At 35.7% G+C, this 13,252-nt stretch overlaps 1 protein-coding gene across 1 annotated transcript; it reads left to right on the forward strand.

The window, feature by feature from the left end:
- LOC120341915 (chymotrypsinogen A-like) lies at positions 1-8,950 on the forward strand. Its single transcript, XM_039410509.2, has 11 exons — positions 1-253; positions 530-629; positions 1,326-1,366; positions 3,498-3,528; positions 3,812-3,879; positions 4,236-4,328; positions 4,897-5,056; positions 5,293-5,424; positions 5,966-6,093; positions 6,432-6,577; positions 7,246-8,950. Exons 2-11 carry the CDS (start codon positions 553-555, stop codon positions 7,492-7,494), a joined length of 1,125 nt encoding a protein of 374 aa, XP_039266443.2. The 5' UTR covers positions 1-253; positions 530-552; the 3' UTR covers positions 7,495-8,950.
- The last annotated feature ends 4,302 nt before the right edge of the window (positions 8,951-13,252 follow it).

Below are 13,252 nucleotides of genomic sequence, written 5' to 3' on the forward strand. Positions count from 1 at the left end.
AATGAATATAATGTAATTTCTCAAAACTGTATCTGTAGAATTTTTGGTTTATTATTGCACAGACGACGATAAGCAAATTTATATCAAAGATTTAAAAATATTTTTTTTTAATTTTTGGAAAAATTTCACATCACTCTATAAAAGACTCGTCTTTTGGAATCTATAGTCACATCTCGGTGTGTGTGTCTTTACAACTTCAAGAAATTCTGAAGGCCGGTTGAATCAGAATCGGACGAGTTCTTTGTGTTACAAGGTAAGTTCGTTGGCCTGTTTTCGTTTGCGAACTGAGTGTTTTTAATCTGACGTGAATTCAATTCACTTTTGACCTGATTTGCACAATTTTTCCCACGTTTTCTGGCCCCATCCATGCACGTTTCCGGAGCACGTTTCACTCAATATGCAAGATTGTGTCTGATTTGGCGGCAGACGATGAAAGGTAACTGACTTGATTGACCGCCTGTCAAACATTTGGCTTACATGGAAGTAGTCCTCCTAGTATTTGTTTGACAATTTCCTGCATTACTTCCAGGAACCATTTACAGAGAATATACAATGGATTGGTCGTTTTTGATAATATTGGTAACTAGTGTTTTTTTCGTGAACATGTCCAATGGACAACCACGGCCAGGGTAAGTAAGTGTTTTATTGTTAGCAAACGACAGAGTTGTTGTTCGTGTGTTGAATATAGCGTTACCGTCTTCGTAAGAATTTACAGCCATTCAACATTTTTAATTTGACGTTCAAGATGTTTATGTCTTCGCTGTAGTAGGAAAAAATGGCTGCGAGTATGCTGTAGAGATTCTAACCTTTTTAAAAGTAACATCCAGGAAATTTTTTTCGGAGAACTAAATTGAGTACTAAAAACGTAACTTTGAAACGTTTGGATAGGGTTCTAGGTCCAAGTCAGAGGTGGGCAAGGTTTTTGGTCCAAGGGCAAGAATTTTGCCCATCTAGGCTGGCGAGCAAGTGTGACGTAACAATGTGACACAGTGTTTACAAAGGCAAAAGTGGAAAACAATAAGCCTCGTGCCAAAACTAAATTTAATCGCAATTTCAACAAATTCCTTGAGTTCTTTTTAGCTAAAACATCAAAATTTGGTTTTAGTTTGGTTGTCGCAGCATCACGCGGGTCAAATTGAATTACCCAACAGGCCGGATTTGGCCCGCGGGCGTTAGTTTGCCTATTTCAGGTCTAAGTGATTACCTTTGACTCATGTAAATCTGTATATTAAGCAGCCCTTTTTTTTATTGGAAATAAAAATTTGGAGTAAAATATTATCCACGGCAATATTTATTTAAAATGTTGAATTTGTACTGTTTTTCAGATATAAGCAAGCAGTAAATCCACTTCCTGCTTACCTCGAACGTAAGTTTATACGACTAGAATTTGCGCAAAACTAACTCATTGTAATTTCTCAGACATAGTGATTGTCACATTGGATATAGTAGGGCGGGGGATGATGGCCCCCCTTATTGAAAATTGTCTATATTTCGAAAACCTTTCTTCAAATATTCTTAAAACTTTGCAAGTATAAACATAAGGGGCTGAACTCTTTAGCCACTCGGCGACGTCCGCCGGTCTCCAACCATCGCAACAGCAGAAACGTTTTTGAACGAAAAAAAAAATCGGGGAAGTTGGACATATGGTCGGATATGACGGACATGTGATAAAATCGCATCAAAATACTAGTATTGCGTTCTGTTTCTTATCAGAATATCAAAATAAGCAATGTATTTGGAAAATTTTTTGGGGCATTCGAAAATTCCCCCTATGTCCATCTTACCCCTTAAATTTTTGAAGTTGTAAACCCATTTATTGTTCACGAAAGTATGATAAAACACAGTAAAGCAGCCAATTTTTATTTGATCATACTTTCACACAAATCTTAATCATCACACCAAAAGAACATCTGGGATAGCATCAAAGCTATCGTCATGGAATTTTACATTCGAATGAAAATATTTATACAAAAAAGCTTCAAGCAAAGCAGTCATCACATTGGAAGGACACAATGTGTTTTCCATAAATCCCGGCACAAATATCGTGAAGCCACTTTTGGCATTTCTGGCACTGAATCCATCCCTCGTCCTCTTCAAAAAAATTGCCGTTGCAGACAGCACAGAGGTTACTGTAACAATATCTTTCATGTCGCTCATTCTTACGTTTATTTTCTTTTTTCTTCCTCTTCCTGGGAGCTGCAACTTTCTTAGACGAGCTAGATGACATCGTTTCTGCGAGTGCTGTAGTTTTCCTGAACGAGCTAGGTGGCGTTGTTTCTGCGAGTGCTGACAGTTCGGCTACATATTTCTCACTTGTTAACACTCTAATTCCCGCCTGAATGGCTTTCTTTGCCTCTTGGCTCTCTGAGTGGCTACTGGAAGAGGCAAATATATTCAAATGATACACTGGTGCTATCAGGTCTCTGCTATTTTCTTGCCTCAAAGAATCACTGACTTTATCAGAAACTAACTGAACTCCTGGTGAAGTTCTACTTGAAAAAATCGTTAGAGAGCACTGAGCAGCATGGTTCACTTGTGACACTTTCTACCTCTGTCGTGGTGTTAACCTCATGAGATGGTACATCGTAGTCTCTATTTGTTATTTGCCTCTGTTTGATATTCATTGGTATTTTCTCAACATTCTTTAGGATTTTCTGTTTCCCGTGCATCCAAAACTTGCATCTGGAAAAACATGATAGTACATAAGGGTAAGATGGCCACCCCCCATAATTTCATAAGATTATTGAGATTATCCAAGAAGTGTTTTGACAGGTAAAAGCAATAACAAAATTAAAAAGAAGACTTTCTGGTATCTTATTCACAAAGAACGGGTTTGAACGGTCAAAGTAAATAAAAGTCCGGAAAACGCAAAAAATTTATTACCCCCTCATAACCCCCCCATTTTTACATGATCACATGCTGAAAGATATAGTTAGCTGCTAGATGGCACAAGTCGCTCAGTTAGTCCTAAATCATTGTCATCAAGTATAAACTTACCAACAAACGCGCGATTCAGAGTTCCTTCGCTGAAAATGAGCATATAGTGCCTCCAAGAAAAACGTGTCCTTACTAAATGCCCTTTTTTCACCCTTCAAAAATCACAAGCCACGTGGAAAGCTACACAACTGACGAACTACGCCAAGCGCTGAACCGAAATGGCTAGAACGAATTCCCTCCTTAGCAACGAACTCGGCAATGGCATTTGCAGAACCAAGCCCCATAAGATGTCGCCAATAGGTCAATTTGAAAAAAAGTGTCCATCTAACCCCGTGTGTCTATCTTCCCCCGCCCTACTATATCGTTAATTCGTATACGAGATGAAATAAAATCACAGAAGAATATATTCAGACAAAATTATTCGAACTAGAAAATAATACTGTTAATAAATAAATGATAAATAACAAACCAGTAAGATGGTTCAAAATTCTGCACAAAATTACGGCGGGTATATTCTGTTTCCAAAATAATAAAATTGTCGTAATTATATTATTTTTCAGGAAACGATGTAAATACAGGATTGAGGAGAAGGTTTGCAGATACAATATAAATGTTTTATGTATGCTGTAAATTAAGAAAACTTTGTTCAATGTGTCAAGATGTTGATATATTCCAAGCGTGCTATACTTGTATTTTGCTATACAATTGTTTCCACCGCAAATTACTGCTTGTTTTCAACGTGGACGTCAGATTCATCGCTCCATACATGAAGGCTTGATTTAGAATCCCATTTTTTAGTATAATATGTAATATATCATACAGCTATTATTACTTTATTTTGAAGAATTGAAAAATGGTTTGAATTAATTTATAGGGTAAGAAGATATCAAAAACACAATACGGAAATTAGACATGAAACCACAAGCACTGAAGAAAAATGGGGTAAGTAGATCAATTATTGCATTTAAACAGGCGCTCCGGAGTATGTGTACCAAGATGGCGCACAAACTGAACCTTAACCTGGTACACATACTATGTCCAGGTTGTGCGCCATCTTGGTGCACATACTTTGGGATATAATATAAAAATTCTGTTTCTGGCTATAGCGTTATTTTTCTTAATTACCCCGATTGTGTATCTGTGCAAATTACCAAGAAGCGCTAAATTTTATGCAATAGATTTACTTTTCTATCCAAAATTTTGACAATGCTCCAATTGTCTCAATCTAAATTTCTAAAACAATTGTCAACAGTCAATGTTAATATTTATAACTAACACGTTTAAAAATGTGTTACTAGGGAATATACAAGGACCATCTTACGAACACATCCAGAATTGCGACTTTCGTTCTGAAGATAGCGATACTAATATCGAAAAGATCCTACAAGGAGGTAACTTAAAAACGACGCAACGCATGTCGATACACTCAATGTCTCAATGTCTTGTGTGCAATTTAGTATTGAATAATTATTTTGTCGTGGTTTTGGTATGTGTATGTCATAGCCTGTCTATACTTTGGCGGTCCAAAATCTATCTTGACATAGACTAGTGTAAGACTGTAATGAATGTTTAGAAATGGATGAATACATTAGCATTATAATATTTTTGATGGTTATTTTAATAATAGTTTTTGAGTTCTACTTCTGTATGACCAATATTCTGATTCAAAATAGCTAGAAGTAGCTAGGATGAGTAACGAATCTGTGTGAGGTAAATAGTGCCAGAGCAACTGCTAAAAATTCGATGGTTACGTCACCGACTCACCGTTGACATCTTGCGGGTTAGCCAGCATGTTATGGAATAAGTAATCTATGCTCCGTGATAATTCTTTTCAGTCCAAGGCTTACAGCCTTTATGTTTTAATTCTTTCATCCACTCAATGTTATATGTATAGTGTTTCAAACCTTGCTTGGATGCCTAACTTCTATTTCGTACCCTTATTTTTTTTTAATTTTTTAGAAAATGCTCCTGATAAGTGGAGAAATTGGTTTGTTGAGATAAGTGATGGGAGTAAAAAATGTGGAGGAACTCTCATCGCGCCGAGACTTGTTTTGACTGCCGCACATTGCTTTCCTTTCATAGCAAGGCGTCACGGCGGACCCATCTCTAGACATAATTGGTAAATTAACTATTACTAAGAAAATAAACTATTTATTTTGATAACTATAACATACAATATCGCACAGTATATCGCATACCCCTGCCAAGAGTAGCAATACATCAATTTTAATATACGGACTTCGTCATGTTAAATATTCTGTGCAACAATCAAGTTGTAATGAGAGGCCTTCGCTTCCCGGCAAAAAATCTCTTACTGTCGAATTTTATTTAAATGTATTTTATTTACATTTACAGTAAAACACTTGCCAACTACAATGCAACAATAAATCCTACTGGAAGACCTGGAGATCAGGAAATAATCAGGATATCTCACGTTTACAAAAATTCTGAGTTTACAATTAACCAAGGCTGGGGTTGCATTTATTCGTAAGATTGATATAGTCTATATATATATATATATATATATAAGGTTGATAGCCTATATGTGTTTTTATTCCATACAGAAGCTCTGCATCATATCCAGTGATATGCGAGTATGTACTTACTATTGTACTCTGATAAATTGGAGGGCGTCAGGTTTGGAGCATTAACATTTGAAACAGTGTCTTTGCTTGGTTAAGATTTGTATGTTACAATAAACAAGAGAGCAATTTTCAAATATATAGACACGAAAGCCAAAACGAAATATTTCACCCACAACTTCCTCGAAATCATATCTTGAACGATGCTGAAACTGTGGAACAGCTACCGTATAACTTACTGGTACCGGGCGTCCTATAGCTTACCCCGGTCTTGCGAAGATGATGATCAACATGAATCGAAATATCAAATGATAACCTTATCAAAAAACTCCCGTCTTTTCGTTTTGGCTTTCCATATATTTTAGAAATTGTGCATAATGATACAACGTAAAAATGGCATTTTCGTCAAAATTCTTCTGACCAATATCCATACATTTCTTTACTAGAAACGATGAAGCAATCGCAGTACTATCGACAGAATTCACCACCGATTTTAAGCCTCCTTTCTGCTTGAGTCATGGCCACAAGCCAGAATCCGAGGACAGGTGTTTTGCTGTTGGAATGGGATATACAGGTGTCGCTGTATATATATATTTTATTTGAAAAACCTATCCAAACTTTTAGTGATAAAATATAGATCGAATCATGTCAGTTATAAATATGTCGGTCATTACCATTGGTAACATTATTGTTATTCTGACAACGATTTAATAGCTTGGAATTGAATTTAGTGAACGAAAATTTGGGATTTGGTGCTGTTTATTTGAGTGCGGTACTTCAAGTTTTACGCTCACATCTGGGGAACACTTTAAGGCACACTTAAATTAAATGTTAAATAAACAATTCTAGGGTTTCAGTCTTTTTTTTGTGACTATATAATTATTCACCTGCTCTGTACCGTGTCATTTTTAGAGCGCTTCCGGGATAATCCCGATAGAAAAACATCGAAAACTTTGCAACGAAGAAATGTCAGTAGAATGAATTGCTCGTCAAAGATTTGCGAATTGAACAATAGGGAGAAACATGAAATACACTGTGTAACCACTGGACCTTTACAGGTATTGAAAAATAAATTAGAGACACGGCCAACGGTACAATTTGTACAAATTCTATTACCACCGGTGTGTTGGATGAGCCCGATTTACCAAACTGAAAAATAAAAATGATAAAAGAAATCAAACTCAGGAAACGAAATAATAAGCTCGCACTAAACGTGCAAAAATTTTGTTGGCCGAATCGCCCAATCGTCATGTACCCCATGTTCGTATATATATAGATATATGAATATATATGCTGTTTGTGCAGAAACATATTCATCAGGCATGCCAATTTTGCGAATTTGAGTTTGCTAGCTGACAGCAGACGAGTCTATGATAAAATAATAATAAAATCTAATAATTCTTAGATTCCTTGTTACTTATATAAATTAATATATACATAGCTACTTATCGATATCGAGGTTCTTGGGCTTCATCCTACCTTGCCTAATGGCAAACCCGTACCTCAAATACGCCAAATACTGGAGATAGGAGAATCAAGTCTTGAGCGCTATATGATAAGACTTGAACTCGATATAAAGTAGAAATGAGTGACGAATTATGACAAAAATAGTTTATGAGTCTACTTATTTAAGTCAATTGTTGTTTGAGATAATATTATATATTGCTTTACCTTAAACTTAACTTAAGTTTCTTACCAAGTTAAAAACAATGTGTTATATTTACAGGGTGACAGTGGTGGGCCGATTATTTGTAGTCGTAATGGCACAAAACAGTATTATTTAATGGGTATAATTTCTAAAGTCCACGGAGAAGGAAATTATGCTATTGTTCACAATGCAATGCAGAGAATGCAATTCTGGATCGAAGACTTTCTCCGGTCAGAAGCCCTGGATTTAGATGATCGCTCTAGCTGTCCTCCTCATATCCCGACAGCTCGAAAGTGGAATTGTCCTACATCAAAGAAATCATGTTAAGTTAAGACATTATATACATGACATAAACTTGCGAATCGTATATTTTCCCATTTTCAGTCACACATCCAATATGGCATAGCTGCGTGGGGCTCTGCAACCAAAACAAATTTGCTAAATCAGAAGTTTTACAGAATAGGACTGTTAGAATTCCTATATTATATACTATACCCTATATCTACAGGACCAGGGTGCTGAAACTATCTGACATCCATAAGCTAGATATCTGCAAAGACATTGATCTATTTCACAACAACCAGTTGCCTGCAACTTTTGGCGATTATTTGGTTAGGTTTAGTGACATGCATGAGCAGAATACGCGCTCTTCGACAAAGTCTAATTATTTGTACCCCGTTTTTCAATAGGAAAATCCCGCTCTAAAATATAAAGGTGTCGTAACTTGGTAACTTGGAATAGTATTCCCAGCAGTTGACGTGACTCCACCTATATGCCACTTTCAAAGTGAAGTATAAAGAACTCTTAAATTCTTCTGTCTTGCCAGCACCTTGAATTGATGTGCTGCCAGCACTTGCTTTGCCATTGTCAGCAGAATGCCGCTGTCGCAGCCTGATGCCCACAGTGTATGTATTGCTTTGCGGTATATGCAAAAATGTACTCAGTTATTATATATTCTTCTAATACTTTAAGGGGCGTACCTACCTGAGGAGCATAATCAAATAATTTTTGGGTCTTGTGTGTTCTGGTTTGTATATTCTCGGTTATATTAAACCGTGATCCTGGTCTATGAATTGACTCAAATATTCTGATTAATATTTTAATTATGATTTGATTTAGTTATTGCTTTATGCTCTTTAGTACGAAGTTTCGACTCATTTTTTCACCACTGAAAGTATGCAATCCCGACTCCGGGGAATTCGTAATATCGACTGTGTCAGGACTGTATAATACGTCTCCGGCTCCTTTTTTTTTTAACAACTTCTCCGGCTCCAGTGAAATCGTGACTTTACAGCCCTGACGATACATATCGTTGATGTGTATTTGTAGTAAATTCAAGGCATTCCAAAGAATTTATTCTCTTCGATTCTATTTTATTTTATAAGTCATTTCTATTCGCTCATTTTAAAAATAATAATTATCCGTGATACATTAATTTTAAAAACGAGTGTATCAATATCATTGATACAAAGAATGGAGTTGAATTTCATAAAAAAAGTGCATATATCAAATCTTTCAAATTGTAGTACATATATGTATTTATTCCATTTCGTTACACTTATTTTTAGTATTTAGTTTATTTAAATATCGCATGGTTTTTTGGACTAATTGGACTGTACACACGAGAAAATTTGTGATTTTTCTTCCATTTTTTCTTTATCTGATCATTTTGTATATTTTTTTCAATGAATTGATGACGGAACGCTTCGACTTCGACCTTGAGTACTTATGTTTTATTTATTATTTCCTTATTCAGCAAATAAATGCTAACATCAACAGCAAATTGTTTTAAATTTCTCTATAGCGATTAGTGCAGTTCATTCCTACAGAACAGTTGATCGTTTTGTACAGCTAAAACGAAGTACATACGGACCGAAACTTAATGACGAGCCCCTCAACATATTTATATTCGGCTCATCGTATTCCAACTATATATTGGGTTGATTTACAGTAGACCTGCAGTCCTAACAGGGGGGCCGGGAGTTTTGAAAATAACAGTTTTTAATATATATTAATATATTATAAAAATAGATATAAAATGAGTGCAATTTCAATGACCTTATTACACACACAGTAAATGATTTAGACAACGCTAAAAAATCTATAAAGTAAACTTTAAAATATACTCATTTTAAGTCGAATCCTTACAAAGAAACTAAGTCATATGAAAACATATATATACAAAATTACAAATCTCCATTTACAACATTGTATATCGATAATGTTGCAATTACCAATATTTATATCATATCCATATTCTGATAATCTAATCTAATAACTTATTATCTGAAGTAGACACAGTCTGGTCGAACCTTTCTTAAGATGCACCCTTCAATATCACTCCATCCGTTTTGCACATACAATATTTCGAGCGGGTAGGAAATCTGATTGCAGTACTTTTGCACAAAAACTTTTCAGGCGACCAGGGACCAGCTGGCTTGAGTCATAGTTGACGTAGGTAAATAGGACTTGGTAATGTTTTATTGGTTAGGATGTATATATATATATATATAGATTCCCACAAATAAAGAAAATCAAGAACTTTGAATAAAATGATTATCGTCCCCATATTGAGGTGTTCAACTTAGAATCTGGCGACAGTTGCATGTATGCCACTCATGAAGGACGCCTCCCCGTTCCAAATCGGGGAGTTAGATTGCGTCATGTTTACGTAACTGAAATATATAGATTCCCACAAATAAAGAAAATCAAGAACTTTGAATAAAATGATTATCGTCCCCATATTGAGGTGTTCAACTTAGAATCTGGCGACAGTTGCATGTATGCCACTCATGAAGGACGCCTCCCCGTTCCAAATCGGGGAGTTAGATTGCGTCATGTTTACGTAACTGAAATATGTGCCCTTATTAGTATGGAATAATTTTTGCCTCTGTTCAGACTGTCGGGCGTCTTTCTCATTCCAGTGTTTACGTTATCTGAAGGGTTGAAGTTAGCGAGCTGATAAAATAAGAGGCCTGACGATGAAATTAGTTGAGTGACGTCCGCCATTTTGTATCGTTTACGGACTGTTTTATATCAAGATACTCTCGAAGCATTGCCACCACAAGGTCAGAGCGTATGTGTTTGAATGGTTTCCACTTTGTTTAGCGTTAGCTCTTATGAACGACAAATCAGCAGCATGGTATCGATGAATTAGAAAATAGGAATGACAATGGATGTACGACCAGATTTCAGTTTGAGAAGTATACCGTCTTGTCTAAATAAAATAATTTCGTTTAAATAGATGGCATTTACATTTTTCCATAGGGAGAGCAAAACCGATATACCGGCTTAATAATATGACGTACCTCGGCCGGTTACTAGTCCATGTCAAGTATGGGATTAGTTGGTTCTGATTTTTCTGAAAGTCGTCTGAATTTGGAATGTATATATGTGAATGTACTTGGGCTTGATTTTAAACACAAAAGAAATATAATTTTCATTTATTCAGCGCTTAAAATTGGTTAATTGGTGAAGGAATTTCTGTATGTTCCAGTATATAATTATATTTAAAAACAGACTCGATCATAACATCTTCGAATTTTGCCATGTGTTGAAATATGAATCGCATTTGATTCTGCGTGTTTTTTGAATATTTGTAAGAGAGAATATCAAATAAACATTACTTAAATTGACGTTATGGGCGAAATGTTCACTAATACAGCACTACAATGACTTTCCGGTACCGAAATCCATACGGACCTAATTGAAGATTCAATAGAAATCTGCTCTTAAAATTCTAACGCTTGGCGCGCACTCAAAATTATTCCTATTGCTACGACGAACGCACACTTCTATTAACAGTTCGGTCAGAAAATTATAGCCGTAGTGAAGACGGCCTAGTCTAGTGTATACCAAAACCTGATTGAAGAATAACACCTCGAAACCAGATGAAACAAAATCAGGTAACCTGTCAAACTATTCAATGTCACCTCAAAACCACGAGGCTAATTATCTATAGATAGTTTTACCAGTTTCATGCAATGTTGTATGATGATAATACCTTTTTCAAATTAAGTGCTTTGTTTTCGGATAATGTGGTATATTATGAAAGAGAATCTTAATATTTTCAAAAAAGGTTCGAAATTTGTGAAACAATATAAAGTTATGTAAGTTACGTTAATTTTTGAAAAACCGTTTATTTCAAAATTGAGTAGCGTATATCTGGTAAAGATGTATGGTTATCAATTTTTTACCGATACCAACGAGAAGGCGCCTATGTCTGCTAACAGTATTTAAAGTGAACATTGTTTCAACTGATAAAGCAGATATTCTAGCTAGGGATGGCGGAATCGAGTCCGGATTTGATTACAGACTCGATTTTTTGCGGAATCGATTCCGATGGATTGGAATCAATTCTCGAGGTTAAAACGTCGATTGTAAACAATGTGTAACGTTTTGTGTCAATTTCTTCATATATATATATGTAGAAACTGCTTTACTGCTATGTTGAGTTGCTACGACGTCGCAAACTTCACTATATATATTTTTTTCGCTAGAAGGCTTTTTACGTTTATTTATTTCTAAAATCTCTGTGGTTCTGAGGGATTCCTTTTTATGTTCGATTTTGTCCCCCGTGACAGATTAGATACCCATACTACTTAGTTTTGGCCGTCTTGTCCTTCCTTATGTCTGAACATCGCTTTCTTTTTTGATTTCATATATAATATTGCTTAGGTGGGTATGTTTTCTCGGTAAGATATGTCCAGGAATCGAGAATCGGGATCAAAATTTAGGAATTTGATAAGAATCGAATACCTGTAAGTAATCATACTTAGCATCCTTAATCCTAGCACACGAGAATGCACAACATCAAATTTGTATTTGTGATTTAACTTAATAGATGGCTTAAAATACTCGAAATCAGTGGTTCCCAACCTTTTTTAACGTCAGAGACAAATTTAAACCTTAAAGTTATAAGGCGTCGCATAAAAACAACGCAAAATAAAGTAGCAACAAAACTCAAGTATGTATTTTAAAGTAACAACATCAACAAAACTTGGGGTATAAACCGATTTAACGCTAAAATTTGAAATTGGCTTTGACTTTTAATTCTGAAGTCTGAAACAGCGCGGCGCAATCGTGATGGATGCATTCTCCAGCAATATACATAACAATAGAAAGCTTCAAATTTTCATAATGATACCTATTTCAATTTAAAAAAACTTCTCTTTACAATCAAATTGAAACGCCCGTGCTCGATTACAAAACTCGTTGTGGGCCTGCTCCTATGCATAGCAAAATATATGGTGAAATGTTCATTAATTTAAGGGCGATCACTCATTCTCTATCCAACTGTGAAAATGAGACAGTGAACGCTTCGTACACGATGCCTCCAAAGCCAAATTAATTTTTGTTACCAATATTCGTATACTAATTAACACATTTTAGATAAGATCTAAGAGCTAAACTTATCGGAAGTATCAGTCTATTTCGTATCCAATACCGATATCAACAAAATGGTCGATTCGATACGTCTCTTATATCTAGTTGTGAGCGACCATGAATTGTCAATACAACGTTATCGCAGCCACATCCCTGTCACACGTTCGCCGTGGTGCCAACGCGGGGGAAATCTCCAATTTCATGTTAAATCTATTTAGTTTGAGTATTTTCCTAAGGATTTGTATCTGACATAAATCCTAACAGTTGCCCAGTTTTAGCTACAAATATTAGTATCTAGATCAGACATGGGCAAAGTACGGCCCGCGGGCCAAATCCGGCTCGATGGGTAATTCAATCTGGCCCGCCCTATGCTGTCACAACAAAACTGGGACGATATTTTTAAAGGTTTTAGCTAAAAATAGCGCAAGGAATTTGTTGAGATTGCGGTTAAATTTAGTTTTGTCACGAGGCTTATCGTTTAATACTTGATTTTGTAACACTGTATATATTGTTCATAAAATGTAACATTTTACGTCACACTTACATGGCCCGTTAGTCTAGACTCTAGATGGGCAAAAATTTTTGCTCCTAGTCCAAAAACCCTGCTCACCTACCTATGATCTAGATTCTAGATATTGTTTTTGTGAAGAAGGATCTTGTAGAATGTAAACGTATCTTTGGCTGTTTGAGGTATGAAAGA

This window comes from Styela clava, chromosome 3, assembly GCF_964204865.1.
Source record: "Styela clava chromosome 3, kaStyClav1.hap1.2, whole genome shotgun sequence".
Classification (NCBI taxonomy): domain Eukaryota; kingdom Metazoa; phylum Chordata; class Ascidiacea; order Stolidobranchia; family Styelidae; genus Styela; species Styela clava.